At 41.2% G+C, this 27,582-nt stretch overlaps 2 protein-coding genes across 6 annotated transcripts in view; one reads left to right on the forward strand and one right to left on the reverse strand.

Annotated features, from left to right (window-relative positions):
* LOC106935726 (synaptosomal-associated protein 23) overlaps positions 1-4,085 on the forward strand; it is a 25,631-nt gene extending 21,546 nt beyond the window's left edge. Inside the window, exon 8 of the mRNA XM_015016355.1 lies at positions 3,842-4,085. Within this exon, the coding sequence (XP_014871841.1) occupies positions 3,842-3,885 (44 nt within the window). The 3' untranslated portion in view covers positions 3,886-4,085. The remainder of the gene's footprint in view (positions 1-3,841) is intronic.
* The window catches only part of sptb (spectrin, beta, erythrocytic), a 43,701-nt gene continuing 18,206 nt past the window's right edge, over positions 2,088-27,582 (reverse strand). For 2 of the 5 annotated variants that reach the window (XM_015016422.1, XM_015016413.1), the window contains exons 5-37: positions 26,720-26,817; positions 25,856-25,936; positions 25,595-25,710; positions 25,340-25,452; positions 25,078-25,265; positions 24,844-24,961; positions 23,710-23,868; positions 23,203-23,505; positions 22,965-23,115; positions 21,784-22,654; positions 21,549-21,686; positions 20,265-21,024; positions 19,815-20,017; positions 18,634-18,724; positions 17,922-18,068; positions 17,515-17,781; positions 16,858-17,082; positions 16,278-16,367; positions 14,818-15,108; positions 14,342-14,472; positions 13,935-14,139; positions 13,594-13,817; positions 12,895-13,045; positions 11,650-11,894; positions 11,086-11,224; positions 10,655-10,739; positions 10,355-10,551; positions 9,958-10,040; positions 9,695-9,758; positions 9,336-9,586; positions 7,614-7,787; positions 4,664-4,706; positions 4,220-4,414 (exon numbers count right to left, since the gene is read on the reverse strand). In XM_015016422.1, the coding sequence (XP_014871908.1) occupies positions 4,220-4,414; positions 4,664-4,706; positions 7,614-7,787; positions 9,336-9,586; positions 9,695-9,758; positions 9,958-10,040; positions 10,355-10,551; positions 10,655-10,739; positions 11,086-11,224; positions 11,650-11,894; positions 12,895-13,045; positions 13,594-13,817; positions 13,935-14,139; positions 14,342-14,472; positions 14,818-15,108; positions 16,278-16,367; positions 16,858-17,082; positions 17,515-17,781; positions 17,922-18,068; positions 18,634-18,724; positions 19,815-20,017; positions 20,265-21,024; positions 21,549-21,686; positions 21,784-22,654; positions 22,965-23,115; positions 23,203-23,505; positions 23,710-23,868; positions 24,844-24,961; positions 25,078-25,265; positions 25,340-25,452; positions 25,595-25,710; positions 25,856-25,936; positions 26,720-26,817 (6,597 nt within the window). Of the gene's footprint in view, positions 4,415-4,663; positions 4,707-4,986; positions 7,204-7,613; positions 7,788-9,335; positions 9,587-9,694; positions 9,759-9,957; positions 10,041-10,354; positions 10,552-10,654; positions 10,740-11,085; positions 11,225-11,649; positions 11,895-12,894; positions 13,046-13,593; positions 13,818-13,934; positions 14,140-14,341; positions 14,473-14,817; positions 15,109-16,277; positions 16,368-16,857; positions 17,083-17,514; positions 17,782-17,921; positions 18,069-18,633; positions 18,725-19,814; positions 20,018-20,264; positions 21,025-21,548; positions 21,687-21,783; positions 22,655-22,964; positions 23,116-23,202; positions 23,506-23,709; positions 23,869-24,843; positions 24,962-25,077; positions 25,266-25,339; positions 25,453-25,594; positions 25,711-25,855; positions 25,937-26,719; positions 26,818-27,582 lie in introns of those variants that run through there. The other 3 variants (XM_015016388.1, XR_001421960.1, XM_015016397.1) reach the window with 3 other exon arrangements.

Raw genomic sequence — 27,582 nt, forward strand, 5'->3', positions numbered from 1 at the left:
GAATGTCCAAGGTATCACACAAAGTATTACACCTAGAGACTGTAATTAAATCTAAAATGGAAACTTCTCAAATTCTCAAATCTTAGGTTTATTATTCTAATTATTATTATTGTGTAACGAAGCTCATTGTCATGTGTTGTTGTGATCTGATTATGCCTAATTTAATTATCCGCCAAGCAGAAATGAAGCGAGGATAAAGGTGTTTTCAGCTCTTTGTTCCCATGTTTTTGCCATTTCAGATCTACAGGCGTATCCCCAAGAAACTAGACTTGGAATATCATTCGGGAATTTCATTCAAAAAGTGAAACTCAAAACACACATATATGGTATTTTCATTAAAAATAAAAAATAAAAATCAATGCACCTGATAGGATTATTAAAGTATGTTCATGGACTGAGGAGTATATGAACATAGACATCAAATTTGAAATTCATAACTCTATGCCTAATGATGAGCTTCACTTCTTGAATTGAATTGAAAAAATACTTTTTAATTATATATTTCTTGGAGATTCACCTGTAAATCCTGTTTCAAAAGCCAGAATGTTGCCTTTTTGGAGTGAATCAGGACAAAAATCTCTTCATGCTGGAATTAAAAAAAAAACAAGCTTCCCCATTAATTTCTCACATTTTGATGCTTCAGACTGAGGTTCTTGTAGAAATATAATAACTTCCTATCGTAAGAATTCATTAATTTATTATCTCCTAAAGCAAATATCAACACTGAATTTGGGAATAGATGGCAGGGCTTAACCATTAAAACTTCAGCTGTGTTACATTTATCTTTAGGGGTTTTTTTAGGTCTTTCTCTCTGATAGCAGTGTTGATGTAAATATGAAATATTCTCTAACTGTGTAGTCATTCTCTCAACCTGACTTCATTTTTTTTACGATGGTTTAATAAAGATTTATTGCTCTAATTGGAGACTGAGCTCCTTCACAAATCAGGTAATGTGCAGAAAATGCACTTCCTCATTCTCTGTAATTGCACAATCTGTAAACGTATAAAAACAAATGTTCAGTCCTCAAACACATTTGTAATATTTTATTATTTTTTTCCGTATTTTGTTGAATATGTCACCCGGGCATTGTTTTATTTTGTGGTTTTCTGGGCGTATGCTGTAAGCTTTGAGAAGTTCAGATTCAAAAAGCTTTGTTATTTTTTTTTTGTTTGTTTTATAGTAATATGTGATCTTCCCCATATAAATTACCATTACTGTGTTGTAACAGTCATTGTATCACTAAAGTGAAATCTATTCTAAAGTCGGAAAGAGCTAAATACCAGACAATTCTTAGCTCTGCTTTAATGCTTTGCACCATTTTGTGTTGGAATAAAACTCAAATTTTTATTTTTTATTTATTTTTTGGTTGCGATGTGACAAAATCTGGAAATGCTCAATGACTGTGAATAATGTTACTAAGGACTGAAACTGCAGAAAGAGTCACAGCAGCCGACTGTTCCTGGGTATTGGTTTTAAACTTTATTCTCAAAATGTGTCCTCATGTTTTCCCTTCACATTTTTGGATATTTTTACATAGCTAGAGAGAGAGTACAAAATGCAGATTAAAAACCACTGAACAGAAATGGCAGAGATAAGGAGTGGATGGAGGTGAGAGTAGACATGTCACATTCTTATTATAGATATAGTGACCAACTAAAAAAAACATACAATGCAAGTCATTTAAACCATTTTTAGGTGTTTTCTTTTTTGTTTTGTTTTTTTTAGTACAAATTTAACATTATGCTCACTGTTGAGAAGACTCACTAGATTGGTTCTTTGTAAATGTAGACCGTTAAACTCTTGAGGTGAATGCTCTCACTCAGCTTTATAAACATGGCTTTTATTGAGGTCACTTGAGTTGCACTGTGGCTCGGGGTGAAGAGCCTGTAGTGGAAGGCAGGACAGCAGTGTGAGCCTGCATTAGTGCCACCACACGGACTCGCATGGCTTGTGTACTGTAGTTTTCTTGTTTGCATGTGTTCAGGGGCGGAGATATATATATATCTATCTATCTATCTATCTATCTATCTATCTATATATATATATATATATATATATATATATATATATATACACACATACTGGCATATGCTGCCACCCCTGAAAAAATCCCTGCCCCCCTCTTGCCACCCCATAAATATTTTTCTAGATCCGCCCCTGCATGTGTTGATGGCTTTGCCTCATTATGCAGCGTTTTACTGTGAAGTTACATTCACATCATGAATTCTCCCAGCTTCATACTGCTGCTGTGTGACCCACACCCAGTTCTCTTAAGTCTTTTTTTATTCTAATCATGTCTAAGGAAGTGACAGCCTCTGGTTTAAATTTCTCGCTTGCTATTGTTTGACTCTTTATTATTTACTGATTGTCTGTTTGGGTCGAGTGAATGAAATCTAGACCAGTGAGATGATGGGTGTTTCATAAAGAGTGGCTTCTATTTATTGATTTTGTTTTTTGTTTTTTTTACAATTTGTGTCATAAAATGTTAATAAGCAAAAAGGCTTTTTTTCCCCAACTATGAAGTTTCTTTTTAAACTAGATCACTTTTTAAAATATCTACTATGAAATCCTGGGTAAACTTTTGTTGGGTGTTGTTTTTTTTACATTAAATAACTACACAAACCATATGGCATGATGCTGCCACTTCCGTATTTAAAATACTTTTGATTAAAAAAGAAGAGAAGAGCAATGTGTTCTTCTCTTCTTTAGTCTGACTTATTTTTTTTTCCCTTTAGCTTCTTTTAGTCGGTATGCTTTGCCTTCATAAACGCAGGCCTAACAGAAAGCTACCAGAAAGTACCAGCAGACAGGTTCTTTAGTGTCTTTAGTCCAACCTTTTGTACGCATTAAATACCCAAAGCATGTTTCAAATCCGTGAACTCAGGCCTCCCAGTAGGGCAAACTAACAGGTTCAGTTGTTCTCTGTTAATCCCTGCATTTGTTAAAAAGCCAGAGCTGCAGAATCGAACCTCTAAACCAGTTTTCCTCCAGCTTCTTACATATATTCCTCCAGGATTTCCCTGCATTTAACTCCCAGACTATTTGATTCGACATCTTTCTGCAGCTTCCCTGTCCCTCTGAAGAAACAAATCCCCACCATGATTTGAATCCAAATGTTGTCATGTAGTGTAGCTAATCTATATGTTCATAGAAGCCCGAGCCTTTCACCAGTCAGTTTGCAGGCTTTTTTTTTTGCACTGGAAAACCTGCAGGTGTGAGCCACCTTTATGAAACACCCCACAGAGGGAAGAGTGCTAGCAGAACTCATTTCATTAGTGCGACTGCAACTTGGTGACATATAAGGCATGTCGAGTTGGTCTTGCTTCAGGAATATCTCGATAGCACCATGTCAAACTAATGTAAAACGTACTCCATGCATCTGCAGATATATAGTGTATACATGTCAATGAATAGATATGAAAGTCAGAGTTTGTTACACAAGTGTTGAATATATTTGAAATTCAGGAAAAAAAAAATAAAATAACTATCAGAGATGAGATGAGAGTACAGCCTGTAAGTTAGACGGTACTCTCAGCCCACATGACTGCTACTATCACTTAAAAAATAAAATGTATTCACTCCGACTCTTCCCGGTGCATAGAGCGTTTAGTTTGCATAACTGCAATTACACCTGCAGTGTGTGCGCCGTTCTGCACTGCGCCATGCTTTCCTCGTCTCTGCGTTTTACAAAGCTCCTCTCAAACGCCGTGTATTTCACTCTGCGTCGGTACGTTAGCATTTAGTGCTCTGAACTCAAACAGCACAGTATTACAGTTCACAACCATTTTATAAGGCAAATTGATGAAAATACCTTAATGTCCTGTATGGCTTTTATCAAAGCATGCATAAACAAAGCACACAAAAAGAAACTGAAGCTGAAGTAAACAAAAAAAAAGAAAAAGAAAAGTTTTACAAATAATCTTTGGTTGAGTGTGAAGCATTCCTGTGCTTTTAATTTACTCTTTCGCCTTAGCATTTCTAAATACAAATAAAAAGGTTTTTTCTGTAATCATACACTCGCTTAAATACAGGCAATAGTGATGGCTTTCAACCTAAACTACACTATTTGTCACAAAAATCATATGAAAAAAAAAAAACAACAAAGAAAGAAAGAAATCGGGTGATATAAAGCTTGCTCCGACTGGTCGTACACAAATACTACTTCCTCTTTCCAGGTTGCCTAGGCTACTGCCTCTCCAGGCGGCTCTCCTTTCTCATTCACTTCTTCTTGGCAAAGCGGCTGAACTTCTTCTCCTTGTCTTTCTTGGCAGCGCTGGGCTCAGGCAGGGCAGTTGAGGAGGAGGGAGCGGTGGGCAGGCTGTGGGTTTTGGAGCCCGAGGGGCCCAGGGCCTCCTCCGCTGCCAGGGTCTGAACGGCCTTCTCCATGGCCTGGCTCCAGCGCTGGAGCTCCTCCTGGAATACCATGGAGAAAAAAAAAAAAAACCCACATGGAGTTGGCTTAGGCAGGGAATTTTCCCCCCCAGTGAGGCGGTGTGTGGCTTTGCCTTGTAGTTTTCACTGGTTTATCTCAACAGGTGTTTGTGAGCTGAGCTTAGCGCCAGAGATCGTCACTATTTAAACCTTGAACTCTTGACTGTCATGTGCTTCATGAAAGACATGTGAAAGTTATGCATTGTTTTTATCAGCAGTTTGAAAACGTACCTCATCTTTACACTGGAACAGATACTCGCTGCCATCTGCAAGTCTGCGAAAGGACAAACAAAAAAAAAAGACATTTAATGAAACGCTTATTATATTTATCTATGAACGTTGTTCCGTGCAAACACATCCGTCTTATCGCTGCATCCTGTTCTGTAAGTCTTGGTCACTTTATGATTATGATTATGACAAGCAGTCACATGTCCATAATCGTACGGTAAACTTTACGGCTGCAAAAGTATTTGCACACCTTGAACTTTTTTCCACGTTTTGTCACATTTTAACCACAAACTTCACTGTATTTTATTGGGATTTCATGTGATAGTATTGTGCTCTAGCAGACTTTATTTACTTTTTCTATTCAATTGTTTCATTTACACTTCAAAAAGAACGTGTCACCTACTTACATAAACAAAAGCTTTGACTAAAAAGAAGTAGTTTGAGGAAAATAAATCTTATACGGTCTCTGCCTTCTCTCAAAAGTTAGTTTACTGCACCATAAGGATCTAAGCATCAATCAGCCATCCATGTCAGTTCTCCAGCCAGAAGAATAGAAGACAGCTGGATTTATTCTGAGATTAAATTCCACGTTAATTTGTGTTTCATAGAAATCTCAATAAAATGCCTTGAGGTTTTTGGTTCTAGCGTGACAAAGTCCCCTCGAAAAGTTCAAAAGGTGCGAATACTTTTGCGTGGTGTTTAATTATTCCTGAAGCTAAAGTCCACAGCAACAGCTCAGTAATTAAACCTTTCTTTGCATTTATGAGTCCGGTAATCCCCGCCTCAGGCAGGTGGGACGGCGCGCAGTCCCTCCCTGGAGCCAGCTGCTTCGTCAAGCTTTATTTGACATTTGATAAGAATCCCCTCCAGCTCCAAAATGTCACTTGAATAACACTCATGAATTACGGTACTTCAGCCAGGACTCAATGCAGAGCTTCTTACGTTTAAAGACTTTTTTATTTTTTATTTTTTTGTACACATTATGTTTTAGGCTCTGACAAGCTTTAGCTTGTGCTTTCCCGAAGTGGTGCATTCTGAGGATTTCACATCCTGGGTTCCCTTTATTCAACGGCGCCATGATGTTTGCATCCAGAATTTGGGGATGTTCAGTTGGAGCCGCGCCGCCACAGAGTGTCTTCGACCCCGGCGCTTTGAAAAGTACAGAAAGCGTTTCTGTCTTGACTGTGTTCCTGTTTCCCTTCAAAGTTCTTTACAGCGTACGTCTCACTTTCTGACTCCATCCGTCTCAGTCTCGTTTATTCGCCACCACCTCGTCGTTCGGATTCTCCTTTCTGTCTAACAGAAAAGGCATTTTAATTGATTTTTTTTTTTTTTTTTTTTTCTCGGTTCTCGTATTGACTTTTACAGTATGAATTATTTATGATGATGATCGTCTTCTGCATAGACAAAAATTGTTCTTGGTGGAAAAGCGAGAAAGTTTCACAATTATAACTTTGTCCTGCTGCGAGGACATGATTTATCTCTTTAAATCCCCCATCAGCTGCTGAGGAGCCCAGAGTTGTTGAGCGATACCACAGAAAATTAATCACACCCCTGAGCTGTCTTCAGCTGATGCCGATTAATGACGTTTAAGATTAATCAGCGGAAGGAGATCAGAAACCAAGCATCTTAAAAATTCATTTATTTTTCAAGGTAGATTTTTTTTATTTCAAAATTTCTCTGTTCAGTGAAGCGTAATCAGTTTCAAGTTTGACCAGAATCTCTCATATTGTCCGATAAGGTTGCTTGTCATCAAATTCAAAGACAAACCTAAGGAAATGCAAAATGCACTTTTCAAATGATGATTTCATTTATTAGTGAAAAAGCTAACCTGATCATGTTCAAAAGCTCAGGGCCTAGCATCTGAACTGAGCTTAAGTCCTGACTTTGACTGGGCCGATACAAAACATCCTTTTTTTTTTTTTAGCCATTCAGAGGTAGACTTGTGCTTCTGATCTTAGTCCAGCAGAATGACCAAACTGAGTTTAAGGTCATGAATGTCAACATGATGTTCTCTACCTCCAGCTTTCTGTAGTTTTTGTGTTAGGTTTAACAAAGTTGCACATGTTCTAAAGTGTTCCTCTCAATCCACAGAATATTTTTTCAGAGGGAAAGTGGATACCGATTTTGCCTGGTATCATTCTTTTTTATTGTTCAACGACGAACTCTGACCTTAACTGAGGCTAAGGTGAGGCTTGCGGTGCTTTATTTGTTGTTCCATGATGTTCTGTGATCTTCTGGAGTAACTTTGGTAGGTCAGAAACTCCTGGGAGAGTTCACCGCTGTTCCACCTTCTCTCAATTTGTGGATAGCGGCTTCCTGTGGTTCACTTTCCAGACTGCTAGATGTCATTCAGTGACTTTGTTTCTCATCTGCTCTCGAATTTTTGGTGGTGGCATCACATGAGGCCTGGATGTGGCCAGTGAAATTTGATTCCTCTTTCCAAAAAATGTGGTTTCTCTGTTAAATCATGATTAATCAGGGCAACAATGACTTTTCTACATAGAACCAGGTTGGATTTTCCAACCGAAAACACAAGAAACCTATAAGGAGATAAAAAAAGAAAAACCTGTTCACAGCACTGTATATACTGGGGCTGATCTGTTTGATGGGGACAGTAATTGAAAACAACAGGAAGTGCTGTCACACAGAGTTAAAGTTTAGGATTGCTTCTCAGCTGGAAGGTGAAGGGTAAAGGCAGTGACTTTCAGCAGAGACTGAATGTCTGCTGGTTGCTTCAGAAACTTCTGAAGGTTGTGAAATCCTCCTAAATCTGCCACGACTGTCATATTTCAAAAAAAAAATACTATGTCAGGGAACTTTAGATAGGATAGAAATGATATGTGACAGCTTTAACCCAACACTTTTTTTCGTCAAATCCCGTCTGAATACTATAAGTATTTACTTGAATATAAGCCATTTCGAGAAAACGGGAGCTCGACACATTTCTTACCGCAGCTTGGCTACGTTCTTCTTTTTCTTGTAATTGGTGAGGATCTCCCAGGTGGCGTTGCCGAGGGTCAGGGGGTCCTCACCGTGGAACGTCACTCCGTGACCAAAGCTTTTGGAGTCCTTGTATGCCGAGAGCTGACCCGGCTTCAGTACGCAGTACAGATTGTTCCAGGACCTGAAAGTGAAAGAGACGAAGCGATGAAGATCCTGACGGGATTATTTCAGGCTATAACACAGAGTTATAGTTTTGCTGATGTTCGACCACAGAAACCGGCTCGTTAAAACTTCCTCTGTAGTTTAAAGGTTGTGTTGGCAGATTGTAATGACATGTCTAGATCGTCTTTGGCTCCTTTATTAGTGAACTGAAAATGGATTTCACGTTTTATTTATTTTTATGAAGCCAGACTGCAGGAAGTTTTGACCTGTTCATTTGTTTCTTTTCTTCCGTCTTGAGAAACCTAAACCATCAGAGCCCAAACGTTTTCTCTGGCATGCAGCCGTTGAGTTAGTCTCCTCTTTATCATTTGGAGGGACTTTGCAGACTTTCACTGAATTATTTCCAACATAATTGGATGTAATTCTTGTGTTTTTGACGAGCTATTTATTATTCATGTATTCACATTTATGAACAAATGTGGCTCTCGCTGTGCCAGCGCCATAATTGGATGCTGGATCCACACGTAATGAGGGATGAAACCTTTTGACAAAAGTTAAACAAGACACTAACATCCCGACATGTTACGTGTTGCACATCCCTTTAAATTACTTTGTTCTTTCTACACACAGTAGGCATGTTTCAGTACCAATTATCTATTGAAATGTACAGTTCCAATTAGAGGCATGAACTCATTATTGCCCTGAATAGCATATTTTGGCCCTTTAATGACACATTTGAAATGTTTTTTCTGCACCGTGCGATGTTTATGCAACGTTCAGCTACGTTAATGGGTAAACAAGCTTTAAATTATTGGCAATTTTCGCTAATCCACACTTCAAACCGTACATACAGGATCACCACCACTAATATTTGGAGAAATGTCTTTCTTGTGATGTTGCAAAGAAACCTCAGACTATTTGCTGCTCTCGGCAATTCTCTGGAATGCGTCTGGCTGGGTTTTTGAGACAAAACTTTTATCAGAAATGGTAGATTTAATGTAAATCAGTTGGATTACCTGCAGGAATCCAGCTTTCATGCATAACCTTTTTTCTTTTTTTTAACAGAGCTGAAGTCGAGGCCATTTTAGAAGGCTAACATTAGCCTCTTTAAGCTATTCTAAAACCAGTTATGACCATTTAACTTTTGATTTGAGATGGAAAATTTGAAAGATGTTCTCCACGGTTAGTGATTTATTCACTTCATGGCATGCACCACCAGCACTGGCAGGAAAACAGGCCCTCAGCACGATGCTGACGTTACATTTCAAAGCTACCAACTTCAGCCTTACTGAAAATTTGACAACTTTTGTCTACGTTGATGCTGAGTTGATGTCAGGAAACCCAATCATGCTGTCCAGACGCTCCTGAGGAGCATTGAACCAATTATTAGCAGAGGTGTTGTATCTATTTGAGCCTGAATGGATAACTTTGAGAAAATCTGCAAAAAATCCAAACAAGTTCAATGTCATGTGATCATTTTACATAGAAAAATTATACTTTTTTTTTAAGTCAAAATGTATTATTGATGCTCATGACGAAGGGTGTGGATTTCTTGGCGGTGCCCGACCTGTTTGAAGCCTTCTTTCCGGAGCCTTCCACGTCATGCTTGCGGCAGAGCATGCCCTCCTGCAGCACTGCCTGCGACCTCTGGGTCTCTGACGGCATGGTGGCCGCCCTCTCTGGTTCTCTGGGAGTCACAACCGAGACAGAGGGCTCCAGCTCCAGAGAGGCGCTCTCTCTCATTTCTGACACCATCGGCATCGTGGAGTCACCAGCAGTCCCGTCCAGCTGACCTGAGCTGGGCTCCATCGCACCAGACTGGAGCAGGAAAAAAAATACTTTCGATCTTAATGCATAAAAAAAAGAAGGCTATTTAAAAAATAGTTATTAAAATAGGCAATGGAAAAAAGGGGCTTTGTTGCTAACCAGGGCTTGTTCCTCAATAGTGTAGAGTTGTGAAGATTCTTCTACGAAGCCTGTGTCTTCTCTCCTGAGCAGAAAAAAAGAAAACGGAGAAAGAGAAACGCTGTGTTCTTATTATTAGTTTTAAGTTCAGCAGAACCACCAGAAAGAACAAAACCAACATCGCTTTAGACATTACACACTTTCATGTAGAGGTAAAAAAAGAAAAAAAAATGCTAGTAGTTTTGAGTGTTTCTACACACTTGATAGTTTCGGCATGTTTTTACCTGCTTTCTTTATCTGAGCGCTGCTCGTCCTTGATGAATTGCTCAATCTCCTGTTGCTGCTTCCTCACTTCCAGCAACTCCAACTGCAACACAGCAACCTGTTGTCATCTTCACTGACATTTTAAATAACAAAACTATTTCTGAAGCTATTGTGCAGGGTTGTACATTTTTCCTTTATTTACACCCAGACCACTGTGGAAATAATCAGCTTTAAATTGATAGTGAACTTCTGTGTTTAGACTTTAGATTGTGCAGTAAGTGGCACACAAAAACAAAATAAAAATTTAACACAAAAAATGAGAAAGGAAACACTTGGCTGAATTCATCCTTAGCTTTTCAGCCACAGAATAAGTGCGTAGTGTTTTTAAAACCAAATTGCATAAGGAATTTAGCGTACCGTAGTGAGGCGCTCCAGAGCTGAGAAGCGTTCCTCCCATGTGGCGGTGGATTTCTCAAAGGCTTCGTGCCTCTTGAGGAGTTTCTCCACCTCGTCCACGCTCTGGCCCAGGTCCCTGCTGGTCACGTAGGGCTCCTGAGCGATGAGCCAGGCCTCTGCCACCGAAGCGTCTCGTGCAAACTGACACACCTCCAGCACTGAGAGCATTAAAGGGAATATTTTTATGGCTCACTTTTTGATGAAGCGGATGCTCATGCTGCTCCGTCGTTAAGTCGGGGATCGGGGGAGTGCATTACTCACAGAGTCGGAGCCAGTCCCATCTGTCGTCCCATTTGAACATCATTTCCTGCCTTTTCTCCATCAGCTGAACCAGCTTCTCTTTGATCTGACACAAAATGTTTTACAGTCTCAGTTACATATCAGCCTTACTTAAAAAAAAAAAAAAAAAACTCCCCTCAAAACTTCCTATTATACTCTAAGAATTAGCATTGTGAAGTAATTAACTGAACACTCAATTCGGGCAAGGGTCAATTGCTTATTTAAATTCCTTTTGCCTTTATCCATTTCTAATTAGTGTTTGCTTTTCTAACCTCCCTGGTGAATATAGGACGACTTTAATTTTTTTTTTCTTTTTCAGGTAACCCAGTTTGTTTGGGGATAATTGTTCCGAGAAAAGTAATTAAATCTAACGCAAACAGCAGAAAAGGAGCCTTCTTGAAGCACATTCTTACTTCAGCAGAGTCTCGGTGCTTGCGTGTCAGCATGGACTTGCCGAGGTCTATGCAGTCCGTGAACTTGGGGCTCCTGGTTTCGATTTCTGAACGGATCCCCTGGTGGTACTTCTGCAGCAGCTCCACGGAGGAGACGTCCCTAATGAAGGAGAAGGAGAAATGTAGGAGCGAATAATGCATGAAACCTTTCTACCTCTGTTGGTAGGAAAAGGAACTGCACACTCAGTACCTCTGATCAGTGCACTGTGCTTTATCTAAGGAATTACATTCTGAAATTGCTGCATCTTTGATAAACTATGCATAAATGCCTGGGGGTTAGTTAAACCTTTGTTACACTTTATTCCACATTTGACTCACAAAAACTAGAGTGAATAACCAAATACAGAGCTAAAAAGGGCAAATATAACAAAAAAAAAAAAACAGAAAAAGCTGAATTTTTAAAATTAAGAAAAGAAACCCAAACTTCTTACATTTCACTAATTATGTTCTGCTTACATACAAAATCACATCCAAAAGGAAAAATAAACTTTCTTTAACATTATGGACGTTTTGAACGGTGCACACCTGGGTTTCTCCTGAGTCTCTATCTGCTGGATGATGCTCTCCATCCAGGCCATCAGGTCTCGCACCATGCTGAAGAAGCGGAACTTCTCGGCCGTGTCCACCAGCTCCGCCCGCCGGCCGTCGGACGCGTCCAGCAGGCCCTTCCAGGCTTCGATGACCTCCCTCTCCATGGCCTGGATGGCGTCCTGTTTGTCGCCCGCATACTGAGCTCGAAGCCTTAAGGCCGTCTCCTGGAACTGTTGCACCTAGAGAGAAGGACACAGCAGTTAATAACGGCCTCGTTAATGTCGTTTTAATGAGTCATGATAATGTGGTTTTTTTCTCAAAAATGCGGCGGTGATGAAAGGTTTGCATACGCTCATCACGGGCGTGATTATCATGTTAATTTATGATGAGGCAACCTTCATGGCATTTTAAAAACAAGTTTTGATTTATTGTGGATTTTCTTTGGTCTAAAGTATACATATTTACATTCACAAATATCTAAATAAATGGTACAGACTAAGCTTTTAAAGATGCTCTATTGTCTAATAGTGCTGAGGTGCAGATCATGTCAGAATCCTAATATTTCCCTGTTTCCTTTGTTTAGACCAGTTCTAAACCAGGATGTCCTGCTGTATAACACAGTATTCTGCCTGGGTTTTTACCATCAAACCTCACTTTCTGTAAAATGTGAGGCTTTCAAACTTAAGAACACTGTTGTTATACATGGCGATGGCAGCATCATGCTGTGGGGCTTCCTGACAGTGATGAAATAATGTAGGAGAAGGGCAGTCTTTAAAATGATTAGTGCACATAAACTTATCAGTCCTGTATTTCAAATGCTTATAGCTTTGTGTCCATTGCTAATTTACTCTTCAGAGGTTTTACTGTATTAATAAGACAGTTATTAAAAGTTTAACAAAGAAAACATTGCTGGCAGACTTCGCCTATCTATCTTCTCTGTCATCATTTCAACCAAAACAAGAGCTGAAAGGCACTCAGAACCATTTTACCTTCTAAATCATTCATATAAATATACTGGACCTCAATAATTGCATTTAAAAATTTCGTGAGTTGCATCGTTTCCTTGCTAAAGAAAAACCAAATAAAAGAAACCCTGCCTCATTAACCTCTCACCTTCCATGGTTGCAGACATATTACAGCACTCTCTGGCCGCATCAGACACAAATCATCAAAGTGCGTGTCTCGGCCGCCGCCTGCTGTGTTCCTTCAGAGCAGAAGAGCCGATCGCTTGTGTTCTACCTGTTTGCCCAGGGCGGTGATGTCTCTCTCGAAAGCAGCGTGCATCCTGTGGAAGGACTCGGCTTTGCTGAAATCGTCTCCCACGTCCTCTGGCAGCTCTTTCTGCTTCTCGTGGATCTGCGTCACCAACTCCTTTCCGTCATCAAAGTACCTTCGAGAAGAATGGGCTCTTAGTATCACTGCATTCATCATGACCGTGACATCTGTGAGATGTAGGCAGCAAGTTAATGTTTTCTCAGCGATGCTACTGCATGCAAATTGGGGCTTTAAATGATGACTATTTTAGTTATCAACTAATCTATCGATTATTCTGATAATTAATCGATTAATTAGATATAAAAAGATCACTCTAAGAGTGAAGGTGAAGCTAAATTTGAACATATTTGCAGACAAAGTTTTACATTTTATCTTTACTGCAAAATGTATTTGGTATAAGTTTGACTTAGTGTGTTGTTCCATTCAGTAAACAACCTTTTATTTGGAGTCAGTATACTCCAGTTAACCATTAATCAGTTACTAAATTAGTTGATGATTATTTCAGTAATTGAATCACCACGATCAATCCAATTAATTGTTTCAATCCCACTGCAAATGTTTTCTGTTCTGACAGCATTCCTTTTACGGATTCATTTTGTGTTACATTACAACCACAAACTTCTGAGTATTTTATGGGAAGGCGGTAAGATGCGTTCCACGTACTTGAGGAGGTCGTAAGACGCCGTGAGGAGCTGAGATCGAGTGTCGATGAGCTCCAGCAGGTCAGCCCAGCTCTCGTTTATGCCGTCCTTCCACTCTGCCAGGGTGGCCGCTTCGCTGTGGCCCGTTTCAATCAGCTCGTCTATGGTCTGGTTCACCATGTCCACCCGATCCTGACCCATCATCCCCGTGTCCCGCGTAAACTCTCTGAATTTATCCCTCAGGAGCTGAGGAGCAAACAAAAAAAAATCACTAAAAACCTTCCTTAAGGACAGAGACGATCATGCTCAACAGAAATGTTTCATGTTTTTGGTTATTTCTCCCTCAGTTTCTGCTTGTGATACCGTGACGTGGTCCAGGTCCTGTCCCATCTCCTGTGAGGACGCCACCACGTCTTTCTCTGCAATCCAGTGTTCCAGGTCCTCCACCTCTCTGCTCAGCAGGAAGTGATGGTAGGTGTGGTTCAGCTTCTTCCTGCGGTCCTCTGCCAGCTCCTTCAGGCCTGCGTACTGCTTATCTACTTGACCCTGCCGCCTTATGACCTCCTCCCTGAAAGATAACGAAGGCAGAGGGTGGAAGGAAATTAGATTCAGAGACTTAAAACCCAGGTCAAGAGATCACAATTTGGTTAACTCTAGATGAAGCTGCTGATTAAGACACACGTTTACATGCTTGTCACTCCTGTCAGCCTAAACCACATCTGATGGGGATAGAGTAAATTAGGACCACTATGCAGAGTTCAAGCACGCACCCGTCGGGATGGTCCTCTGCGAGCATCTTCTGCGCGCGATCGGAAAGCTTCTGGATGGAGGCGGCGTAGTCGTCCACTGCCTGTTTCAGGATCAGGTGGCGCTTCAGCATCAGCATGGCGCTCTGCTCATCCTGGAGGGACGAGAGAGAAAACAGGAGGATGGTGAAGAAACAGACGGGAGAGGAGCGCACCCATCAAAGCAAAACAAATTACTTCAAAATTAGCTCTCCATAGAGGGTGCCACTTAAAAAAAAAGAAAAAAAGAAAGCGGATCCTTTTAACTGAAGAGAACCCAAACCATGTAATCATGTTGATAAATTAATTACTTGCTATTTGAACAGACTGATATGCCTTTACTTTGATTAGGATAATAAGATCAGATTTTTAAATATGTTTGGAAACTTCCCTGAGCTAATCAGGCCCCTTCTCTTGTCTCCCTTACACACACACACAGCATGCCTTCCTCTCCTACTAACCTTCGCCTTTTCATCCGCAATCATGTAGAGCTCCTGCTCTCCTATCCAGGCCTCGGCCTCATCAGCATCGTTGTAATACTGCTGGGCCAAGTTGGAGCCGCTCAGCCTCTCCCGCCGTTTGGCCATCTCGTCCTGCAGCCGGGCCCACGCCTCCTCCAGCTCCTGCATCTGGTCCCCGATCCGCTCCGCCTCCGGCCTGTCCTCCGCGCTGGCCGCAGCCGCCATCCGCCTGCCTCGCTCCAGCACCTCGTCGACACGAGGCTGGTGGCCCTCGATCTCCCTCTGCAGCGTCTGGTGGAAAGAAAGAAAGGAAGACAGCAAATGTACGTCGTTTCACTGGAAACTAATACTGTGAGTTCACTCAGACAGAAACAGGAAAGTCAGTGGAGCTGAAAGAACTGAAAATCCCAGCAGCTTTTAGCGGCTGGAAAAAGAATATATATTGTTTTCTTTGCATAGTAAAACTTTTTGAACTTAAAATTTGAAGGGCACTAGCTTGCACAACTTGGAAATATATATATAAAAAACATTAATATTTATAAATTGTATTACTTGGTGAACCACAAACTTCTATGTAATTTTTTAGGACATGTGACAGACCAACACACTGCAGTGCATGAATGCTAAGCAGAAGGAAAATTATGGTGAATATAAGCTGTAAAGTTTGCCTCTGATCTGGAAAAGTAGCACTGAAAACATAGTGGTGGCAGTATCATGCTGGGGATCTTTTTTTCAACACAGAGAGAGAAATGGATCAGAGTAGATGAGAGGACAGCTCACCCTGACTACAAGACCAGAGTGAACTCTGGGAATTTTAGAGTATGAACTCCTTAGAAAAATAGCTTGTCAAAAAAGTCAGCAAGTCTGACTATTTTATCCCCTAAATTATAGTTTCTGACTTATATTGGCGCTGTAAATAAAAACATTTGTTGTAAATTTGTTTTCCTTTGCTAAAAATGGATGTAAATTGACAATCTTAGTCTTCAAACTATTTCTAAAAGTGGAAAATACCTTCCAACATTGACAAACAGAAAAGTGTTGGAACTATTTTTTTAGGTTGAGTAGATAAATGAAATTTCTAGCATTTATTTAGTAAACCTGATAAATAATCTTTTTTAAAGGTTGAAACAGGTATTGCAGCAAAAATGGTTGCTCAGATGATAAAAATTGCTGAACTTTGATGACATAAAAATGTAATACAATATATTTTGATTAAATTAAAAAATTATTATATTTAACTTACATTTCATTTTTTTAAGTAATCATAAAACTTAATATAATATAGTAAAAATTAAGTTTATTGTTGTAAGACAAAAAAATGTGGAAAAGTTTTAACTTTTGCAAGGCCATGACTGTAAATTCAAAATTTGAAGGGCTTCCCAGCATTAACTGATAAATGAGTAAATAAACGAGGACAAAGCTGTTTGCAGCAAAACGAATCCTGACAGACTGGTTCTTACCTGGTTCTTTTTCAACAGCATCTGCACAGTTTGAAGATTGTTGCCGTGCTCCTGTGACATTGCCAGGGGCATCCTCTCCTCAATCCAGAGCTGAAACACACAAAAGGAAAAAGAGGGGGGAAAAGATTGTGATGATAAGAACACAAAGCAGAAACAGAGTCTGAAAAATTGCTTCACAGATCTCTGATGTGCACCAAATATAAAATATTATATCCACAGCTGCCTTCTTTATATGGATTTGTTGCTCCTTCACAAAGCAAATCAAACATGATACCTTGACTTTGCTATAAACAACAAAAGGAGATCAGATTTAATATATATATATATATATATGTGTGTGTGTGTGTGTGTGTGTGTGTGTGTCTTAAAGACTAAATACTTGTTTAAAATTTCTTTAAATGATCAGGTTTCTTAGATGCATTAAGCTACCTCAGTGCATCTGGATACATCCAGAGGGGACTTAAAAGTCCTGACAAGTTAGGATCGTATCCTCATTATTCAAATTCTGCGCTATCAATCATTTTGTGAGAGCGAGGCGCTTCGACTCCTCCATTCCCTCTGAAATAAGATCCGCACTTACGAGCTCGTCAGCCAGGTCTCTGTAAAACTGATGGACGGCTTTGGCAGCCTCCAGCTTGCCTCGGCGGTGGGACAGCGGCGTGAGGAGCTGCTGGAACTCGCTCTGCAGGGCTTGCTGCTCGGCCTCCAGCTCCGGCTGGTCCTCCCTGGCTCCTCCATGCTTCCTGACAGCCTCCTGGAGCTCGTCCAGCTCCCGCGCCCGGTCACGAACCTGGTTCTCCGTCATCTGGCATGGGAAAAACGGTGATGGGAGGAAGAAAGAAAAAGATGAATAGCCTTTCAAGAGCCTAATCAAGATGCAGTGGAGGGTAAATTCACCAAAAGTAAGTGCTGCCTATTAAGCGTGAAACTAAGCTTACCCACAGCTCTTATGAATGTTCTTATATAAATTCATGAAAAGGTTTTGCTAAAGGCAATTTAGTAAGTATAATTTGTGTTTTAGCTTGACCCTTGGGACAAATATATTTTGTCTTCTTAAAAAAAGCAAATAAACACAATGTTCATTCGCTTAAAACAGATTAAAATTAAAGCTTAAACTGAACAGTATTCTCCAGACTTTGCAATTTTAAATGCTAGCATCAAGAAAACAAATCTCCCAAAAGAAACAACTAATAACAAGAAAGAAAAAAACTTTTTTTTTTCTGAGGAATACACAAACCTGGTGCTTTTTCAGCAGGATATTGGCATTTGTGAGATCTTTCACATCCTCATCTCCGCTCTGCAACTGCTGCTGAAGCTCGGCCAGCCACTTCTTCATATCAGCCAGGCTCTGGTCGAACAGCTCTGAGCGATTGGCATCGAACAGCAGCCGGTCCTTCTCCTGAGTCGTGGACTCCAGTTTGTCCCAGAGCTCGTGAAGCTGGGCCAGGCGCTCCTTCACAATGGGCTCAAACTCAGGCTTGGATTCCATGAGCTCCTGACCCTCCTGCAGAAACGAAAGAATGAACAGAGAAAAGACTCGCTCTCAAATACTTCAGAGCAGAAATCCACTGCAAATTAGGTATTTTATTTATCTTTTTAGATGAATAAAACTGTTTAATTAAAAAACAAGGACCATTTACTGACCTGATCTACTTTATTGAGCCAGTCCTTATTGGAGGCCAGCTCCGCCATGAAAGCCTGGTGTTTGAGCCACTTGCTGTGAAGGTTTCTGGCCTCGTCGTATGAGGTATCCTGAGCTGTCAGCATCTTTTCATTGATCCACACAGTCAGCTGAGGCATGGCGACAAATAAAGAACATTACGCATTAATAATGCATCTTCTGAGAAAAATAATCCTGGTCCTACATAATGAAGATAAGTTATATTTATTATACAGCCCTCTGCACTGAACCCCATTGAAAACCTCATGGTTTTTCCACCAAATATTGATTTCAAAACTGAGTTAAAACATTAGTATTGTTGTTTCTAAATGAATATGAACTTGTTTTCTTTGCATTAGTTGAGGTCTGAAAGCACTGCATCTTTTCTTGTTATTTTGACCATTTCTCATTTTCTGCAAATAAATAAAACATTTTTTGCTTGGAATTTTGTAGTCATGTTGTCATTAATTCATAGAATAAAGGAACGATGTTCATTTTACTCAAACACATGCCTATAGACAGTAAAATCAGATAAATGTATCATTTTAAGTGGTCTATAAATGACCACTATGATCAAATGTTACTGTATAGTAATAACCTAATAATAGCCTAGTAACACTAAGGACATAGAAAGCAAACACACAGCTAATAAATAAGGTATTATTAGATCTTTTTCACAGATTGTATTGAACTCACATCTTGAGTGTTTTGCAGAAAGTGCTGAAGGTCACGGTTATCTCTCAGCTTTTCAGACACCTCCACAGCTCGTCTCTTATTCTTGCTTTGCCTGAAGCGCGAGCACAAAAGCAAAGTTATACCATACATGAATAACAGCTTCAGACAGAGCTGGCCTTTTATTCTCCGTCTAACAAATCTCTCTGTGACATAATTCGGACTGCACACTGTAGACAAATCCACCAGATCTTCCCCTTCACTTCATGTCTTTCTTCACTTCACCGAAAAGAAAAGCTCTCTCTGTTAAAGATCAATATCCATTATTGTAGGTGCCTGTCTATCAAGCTGAGTATTGGGAGAGAAGGCGGTAGCTCCAATGCCCTTTCTAAAGCTAATAATGCAGAGGATAGAAAAAAAATTCACAGTTGTGGCAAATCTCTGAAGGGAATGAGAAGTTATTTCTGTGTACGCTTACATTTTCAGCCTAAAATTAAAGCTTTAGAAAATGTGTTAATGTCTTACATTTCAGTCTTACTAATTCATAGAACAATTCATCACTATATAACATTTATGAAGCAGGAATACCAATTGTAATTGCACTGTATTTTTTGCTTTTCATGCACCCTGGCGACATGTTCACAAAACGAGGCTAAAGAACATGTTGCACTTCGAACAATTTGTGCAATTTTCACTACATTTTAAGAGAAAGACGACTGCTGGACTTTGAATTTGTGTAAATCTTTCCAGTTACAAATTTGAAAGTTGTAACTTCTGGGAACCAGTATGTGTGAATATCCTTTGTCATTGTTTTTAAGGTATAGCAACCTGAAAAGGTCACGATCTTGCCGCAGCTGTTTTAAAAGTCAAGACAGACACTTGGGAAAAATAGATATATTCTGACCTGGTACTTGTTATGAAAAGTTTCCCTTATGCCATCGTTTGACTGACCTTCACACCAATGAACAAATTAAACTACATATAAACATAAATTCCTGTTTTACAAATTGGATAACATGTGTCTCTGTTCAGTTGTGGTCATATTAATTGAGGGTGTGTCAGGATTTAAATCCCACACCTATCACACGGTTAAAAACTGGGTTTCACGACGTCTTATAGAGGATATATTGAATGTGTTTGCACTCAAATCCAAATACTAAATCACACATTGTCATTTCACAAACTCAAGTGAAACAAAACACAACCTGTCCCGGACTGAGTCCATTTTCTCCTGAACTTTGGGAGAGTGCAAGTTGTTACTGTCCACCAGCCGCTGCCCGCCCTGAAGGGCGCCATCGATCTTATCTTCGTTGGCTTCCATCGTGCTGACGAAGTCTTCATGCTTCTTCAAAGCCTTTTCTGCCCCTGCCAACGTGTCGGGCTTGTCTATGTGGGCCAGCGTGTACTCCTGCAATAAAACAGACATCATGGAATTAAGAAAAAGCGCTGAGAACATGAAAACGGACTGTCCAGAAACCCGTAATCTGCTGACTGAGTTACATGGCGAATGTGCAGCGTTGGAGCTGATAGTGCTGCATTCTTCCACTCATTGTTATTGCAGAATTCCTGCAGCATCGCTCACGTCAGGTTTTCAAGCTGTTTTTGTTGGCTTGGCCCTCTACTTAGTCCAAAAGACATCATTAGGAGAAGCTTACCTGATTATTTAGGATGGCCTCTACAGCTTTGCCGTCCCTCAAGAACTGCTGGAAGCCCAAACCCTGGTCCAGGAAATTTCTACGACTGTCCCACATCTTCTGGAGCTCATACCAGCCGCGGTCCAGCCCTTTTAGCCTCTGCTCCAGCTGCTGGTACTGAGGATCATCTTCCTGACCCTGGGTGACCTGAGCTCCTGTGTCCCTCACACGGTGATAGTCCTCTTCATGGTTGTTTATGTCTTCTCGCACAGCGTTGTGACGGCTGAGCAACTCTTCGGCCTCCTGCAGGGAGGTGGGCATCTCCTCAGATGCCACAGCTTTCTGGGTTTTGAACAGCCAGGACTGGAAGTCATCCATGTCTTGGAGGAAAGTCTGTAACTTACTGACCTCGCCTAGAGAGTCCTCCCTGTCCTTCAGGGTCTTTCTAAGTCTATCCCAGGCTGCATCGAGCTCCGCCCTGCGGGCTAAGATATCTGCTGCGTTCTCCGGGTGGTCCTGGGCCAGCTGGTTTGCCTCTTCGTTAAGGAAGGTGAGCTTGGCCTCGATAGCTGCTAAGTCTCTCTCCATGCCAAACAGTTTCCTCTGGATTGTCATGACAGCTGCCAGGTCGTTGCCCAGATCCTGCGTGGACTCGATCACCCGTGTCTTTTCTTTGATCCAGGTTCCTGTCTCATCACACTCCAACCCATAGTTGTGTAGACTAACAGCAGAATCGACTCTCCTTTTCTTGTCCTCCACCATAGCCTTGAATGCTTCCCATCTGGAAAGAAATAATTCATTAAAAGCTTAATTCACTAAGCTTATTCATTTATAAGCTGAGAAAAATGTAATGTACTATTCTATGGATATTTAATTTTCTCAGCCTTATCTGATAGCAATGACCTAAAACACAAGAATTTAGTAAAGCAACTTTATTTATAAAATCAACTTATAAAACTTATGCCGACAAAACGATAAATTTAATGTCTCAACGTCACTGTAGTTGAAAGTCCTTGTTCATGAGATGTCAAGTAAATTCTAGAGTAATTGGTGCTTTCTCTGGCCTTGTAGAACACAAAGAAATGTATTGTCCCTCCCCAACCTGTTGCTGCATGCTGCCAGTAAGGCAATCTTATGAAAAACAGTCTGTTTTTTTATTAATTTCATGTGGTGCTGGTGGCCATACTCGGTGGGACAAAATGCAAAGTTGTGGACTGCTACACTAAGCATCATCCCTTGCTGGACAAACATCCACCTGCATGGATGTTTGTCCAGTGTGTCTCTTGCAACCTGTCTGGGATGTACCTTTTATTCAGTCGCATCTGGCATTCCTTGATCTCTTTAGTGCGAGGGTGTCTGCTCTCCTCAAGCTGTTTTGCAGCTTTGTTGACGTCATCTACTCTCGACTGAACATTCACCATTTCTTGAGCCAGAGCGCTTAACCTGCAAACGAGAAAATTGTTAGTTAGAATAAAAACAGCGGTCAACGTGATGCAGAAAATTACAGCCGATTAGGTTAGTTTAGACGAACGATCTCTACCTGTTCTGTACCACTTCCAAATCCTCCAGGTTCTCGGGAACCTCTAAATCCACCAGCCACGTCTCCTTCATGCTCATCCAGAGCTCACAAGCGTCCGTCTCACTGAAGATGGTGTACAGGGCCATGGTGTCATCCAGTTTCTTCTGCCTCAGGTCAGCCAGAGTCAGGAGCTCCATGTAAAGGTCCTTGATGTCTTTTAGACGTCTCTGGATGCCAGGGGTGTTTTGTAGCTCCTCTGGCAGAGCGCTGGCCTGTTTGGACAGCGCATCGATGGTGGCTCCGTTCTTGATGGCTTCGTTTCTCAAGTTGTTCTGGTTTTTCAGTAGTCGCTGAGTCGTGTACTCATCGTGACCGACGTCGTCGCTGCTCATCTGCCTCTTGGCGTCCAGCAGCCAGGCTTTAAGCTCGTCCGCATCGCCCTGAAACTGGAAGAACGTTTGGGTATCCCGAAGGTTCTGCTTTCGAAAGGCAGCCAGGTCCTCCAGCTGCTGCCACTGCCTCCTGATGTCGTCCATGCACTCCTGGATCTTCGGAGAGCCGAAGTGCTTGGCCTGGATCATCTTATCCCCTTCAGCCAAGACCTGCTGCAGGTTGCTGCGGCGAGCTCCGAGCTCGTCCTCGAAGGCGCTGTGCTTGCTCTGGAGCACCAGCACGCTCGTCAGGTCCTTGCCGTAATCCAGAGAGGAGAAGAGCTGCTCTTTCTCTCTGATCCAGCTCTCCAGCTCCGCCACCTCCCACAGGACGTTCCAGAACCGGCGGGACTGCTCCAGCCGAGCTCTTCTCTGTGCGGCCAGGGCGCAAAGCTCCTGGTAGCAGAGGTTGAGGTGCTGCACCCTGTCTCGAATCACTTGAGGATCGCATGGCTTATAGCCTGGAAAGAGAAAGTATGTTTTTATTTTCTTTGAGGTTTGACTCTTTACCTAAGGATTATATCCCACTGTAAGCCATATAAATCGTTAAAATATATTTGATATAAAATATTTAAACTATGGTTATATATCTATTAATATTAGAATAATTAGAAGACCTGAGAACAAGATTAACCCTAACCCTACCCCAACACAAAATTCACATCTGTAATATACTCTGCTTCATTTAAAATCTCTAATCAATGCACCACGTTTAATGTTTTTTTTTTTTTTTTAAGTTTCCCAGAGGAGCAATGAGTGTGTTCCACTTACTATCTCCGTTTGCAAACTTCAGAGCAGCAGCACTGGCACTCTGTACCCTCTCTGCCTGCAGGGCGATGTCGTTCTCTAGCAGAGCGTGTTTTTGAAGCAAGTCCTCCACCTCTAACAAGTGTTTCCCAAAGTCAGGAGAGAGCAGTCGTGCCTGAGGAGAGGCTTTTGAATTAGGTTTCTTCTTGAAATGTTAATGTTTTTTTTTTTTTTCTTTCAAGTCAGTACACATGATTTTTACCTTCATTTCATCCATCCAACTGATGATGTAGAGCATCTCCTGGAAGATCCTCTGCAGGGTGAGGTTCATATCCAGACGCCCTCTGCGGGCCCTCAGCAGCTCTTGCAAGTAGTCCCACAGACGCAGGATATTGTCTTTTCGCACGTCGATCCGCTTGGCGTCGTGGTAACGCTCAGACTCCAGCTCCTTGGAGATGTTCACCAGCGCCTGGACGCGCTCCTCATATGCGGTGATGTCCGTCTCGATGGCGTCGTGCTTCTTCTTAGCTGCTTCCACGGCTGGCAGGTCGTAGCCAAAGTTATCCTGAGGAGCGTGTGCAGAGCGAAGGTTGATCTGTGTTTTAGTTTTACGTGTGGCTCAGTTCGACGGGCTTTGACGTAACCCGACAATGAATTTTCAGTTTTGTTTTCCATATCTCTATATGTTTTAACCTCAACCTGTTTTTGAAGCTTAAATAAAACAGAAACACATTTAAAACCAGCTCTCGGTTCACAGCAGTCGGCTGACCTGAGCCACTAGTCTTTGGTTCTCCAGGAGCCACGTTTCCCTCATGGCCGCCTTCCTGTCGAATCTTCGCGCCATCTGTTCCAGCTTCTCCTGCCGGATCAGCTCGTCCCTCAGGACCCGTTCCCGCTCGTGCTCCGCCCTTTCCAGACGCTCCCAGGCCTGCGATGGGGATGATGAGAAGCATCCTGAGTCTTTGTAGTGTTTGTGAGCCTTGTCGTTTTAGCGTCAACAGCACTGGGATGTGTGAGGTGTTTAAAAAATTTAGATGCCCCCTTCTGCTTGATCTCATGCTTGATGAGAAACTCTGATGTTTAAAGGATATCCAGACGGTGCAGAAAGGATGTGTGCCGAGACAAATCTGTGTATTCTTTTGACGTTACACCACGGAAAAGTATTCATAAACATTATTATGACCAGAAACTTGAATGTGTTTCCCGGGAATGTTATATGCTCGTCATCCCTATTATTAAGCACGGTGGTGGCAGCCTGAGTACACGTGTGTGCCACTCTTTTGTTGTTTTATAAGTTGTGCTGCAAAGGATGACTCAAAGTCAAGTTAGATGAACCTGACAGGTCCTACAACCTCTTTTGTATTTATACCAATGTCACTTTTTCTTTGCCAGATTCAAACAACATAATTAAAGTTTTGAAATAAAGATGTGGGGATTCAACACTTAGATTTAAAGAGGCTTCCTATTTTGACCACTTCACTAAAACCTTTCTGGAGTTGCTGGTTTTAATTTGTAAAAGAAGAAGAAAATGAGACCATGTGTAATTTTTCTATCCACTTCACAATTACGTAAGAATTTGTGCAAGTGTATTATGTAAAAATCCTTTTACAAAATAGTAAATTGTTGAGGTTGAAATACAACAACTTGTGAAAATGTTCAAAAGCTACAAAATATGTTTGCAAAGTACTCTAAAGTTCACATGTCACAGTTGGTATTTTATGCCTGGTGAACAATACAATACCGGTAGAGCATCAACGCATTATTCAGGATATTTTATCACAGTGAAAACAGTTCTTTTATTAGCACCTGTGTTTTTTTTTTTCTAACTTCCAAACACAGTGAAACTTTTATTGAGAGATCTCTGTTGAGCATGCCTCTGGTTTGTCCCGGGATGACCTCTCACCCTGTTGATGTCCGACACCAAGGCTCCCTCTTTCGGCGTGTAGACCCTCTGGTTGTTGGCCCTCATGCGACTCTGAATGGTGAAGAGCAGCACCTCCAGATTCCCTTTCTCCTGGAACCTGAGAGAAATTAAACACATTTCAACCACAAGGTGGTTCACAGAGACCGGCACGTATCAAAACAAAAAGAGACGCAAGAACAGAGCGACTGGTTTCAGTGAGGGTTCTTGACTCACTTGGGCGGCTTCTCGACAGTCCGGTACGTGTTGAAGGCCTGAAGCTGCTGCTGGACGCCCGTCAGAGAATTGGCGAGCTTCCTGTTGTTTAGCACGACGATGGTCTGCTCGATCCACGTCAGCAGGTCTGAAGCCAGCGTCTCGTACTTATCGATCATCTTCTCCGTCTCGATAGCTTGATCCAGAACCTGAATAAGGAAGGCAAATATATAAACAAGGCTTTCGTCTTGACAGACTAATGAGTGCCACGTTTCCATCTCACCTTTCCGACTCGCTTTCCCTCGACAGCGAGCTGCTTCATCTTGGAGAAGTAGTGGTAAAATGCCACGACGTACGTGATGATGGATTTTTCATCTGGGTTCTCTGTGAAAACATCTGCAAAACAAAATGCCAAGCGAGTTAATCACCACAGCGAGAGGCGTCACCTCTCCTGAGGTGTTTGTGTAGTCACCAAGATTTATCCTGATAAACATTTAGCTCTACACGGAGGTCTTCACAGCTATCATCGGTCACTCGCCTTCTGGGTCTAACAGCTTGGTCACACCAAGCTTCTGTTCTGCCACATTAAAGGCGTTCTGGAGGTTGTGGGTTGGATTGGACCTCTTCAGTTTGGTGTAGTCCACCAGATCAGGCCTAGCAAAGAGATGAAAGAGGCAAAGAAGACAAGACAAGGCGAGAGATGAAAGAAGAAAATGAGGGGAGACACAGAGCAGGCAGGTTTGGGCTGTGTTTTCATGTAAGCTGGTGAGAGCAGGTTTCATTATTCATCTTTCCTCACCGGTGTTTGTGTATGAGGGCGTTGAAGGCCATTCCGTCTTTCCAGCTCGTGGTGAAGTTTGTGATGTTGACGTTCGGGTATCTGTGAAATAACAGTGATGTGATGGGATGTCACCGGCTGAATATGAAAGGATGTTTCTGCGAAGCTCAAGCTTTAAATCAATGTCTGGGCTCCCGCGTAAAGCGGAGTCTTTCATATCCATACCTTCGAGCCTTGAAGAAAAATACGGTTTTATACAGATCTATTTGTATTTCTCTGTGTGAAGCGCTAGTTTTTGTTATTGCTTTGGAAGTTCAAAACTTGTCCTATTGATCCCCTTTCTTAAACAGAGCAATTACAGTAGTTCACAAAAACTGTGATGCTACAATCCCTTGCTAAAGTGTTCATACCCTTTAATCTTTTTCACATATCCAGATGTTAGAAAACTTAAACGTCAATGTGTTTTAATTGAAAAGTATATGACAGATGATCACAAAATAATCCACAATTGTGAACAAATAAAAAGCTAAAAAATTGGGGTGTATCAATTAAATATACGGCTGTACTTTAACTAGGCCATTGTATTTTTTATTTGTACAGATGTTTTAAAAGCACACTTTATTTTCCTTTCACTATTTTCACCACTTTATTATGCAGGATGTGATCAAATACATAAATATCTGTCTTTGTAATGTAATGGGATAAAAAAAGACTGAAAGTTCAAGAGGCTTGAATACTTTTGTAGTGTAGCATGTACCCTCTTAGCACAATTTAAGAAATGAAAACTCAGAGTTGTGAAACGGTAACAGACGTGCACCTGGCTGCAAACTCCCGATGGATGTTTACAGCAGCTTGGTGATGCTAAAGGCCACGTAAAGTACTTACCCTGCAGTTTTCATCTGACACCACAGAAGAAGAGCATCTTTAGCTGAGTGTGTCTCCTTCTGGTCCGCCTGGCCTGTTTCCACAATAATGTCCTGGATCTGATGTGGAACAGGAAGCACAGATAGATGGTAAATGATAAAACTTAATATTTGATTTTGGGGGGTTTTTTTCAAAGAAAGAAGTAACACAGACAACCGAGAGGACACTGCATCAGGGAATAATTTGTCGCTTTATTCCTTTGGTTTCCTTCTTTGTGTAAAATGAAAGCAAATCTCCAGTGACGTATCATTAATGTTATTAGTCATAAAGGATTGTTACAAAACTCAACAGTGGCTAAGATGGGTGGAAAATAGGTGGTAATGACTGAAGCTCTTTTCCGACACAGTAATTAGAGCAGTGATGTGATACAAGAGACAGGTCCTGAGAGATTGCTAAATTTAGCCAGCTTTGCTTCTCCTTCGCTAATGCAGACTGAAAAATACAGCCTGTTTTTTTCTTTTTTTTACTTATCTTTTGAAAAAGTTGAATAATGTAGAAAGACTTATTGTCTGAACTATCATTTCTAAAAATAGGCATGCTGCTGTCAAATTAAAAATAAATATCTGACTCTCCCCTCCACCCCCTCCTGAATGATAAGAGTGAAAGAGACGTGTGTGATGTGCTTCTAAAGAACAAAAAATACTGGAGCCTGAAGGCATCGTTTCAGAAAGAAATAATCCCAAAACTGCAGGTTTAAACGTTCCTCGCCAATGCCTGCCTGTGGAAGCATCTAAACTAAAACAACAGGAAATGAGACGTGTTTATTGTTGCAGATTGAATATCAATAGTTACTCTAAAGCTTGAGGCTGTCGGGTTTGACTGCA

Source organism: Poecilia latipinna, unplaced genomic scaffold, assembly GCF_001443285.1.
Source record: "Poecilia latipinna isolate Pla-1442-1.1 unplaced genomic scaffold, P_latipinna-1.0 Scaffold73, whole genome shotgun sequence".
NCBI lineage: Eukaryota > Metazoa > Chordata > Actinopteri > Cyprinodontiformes > Poeciliidae > Poecilia > Poecilia latipinna.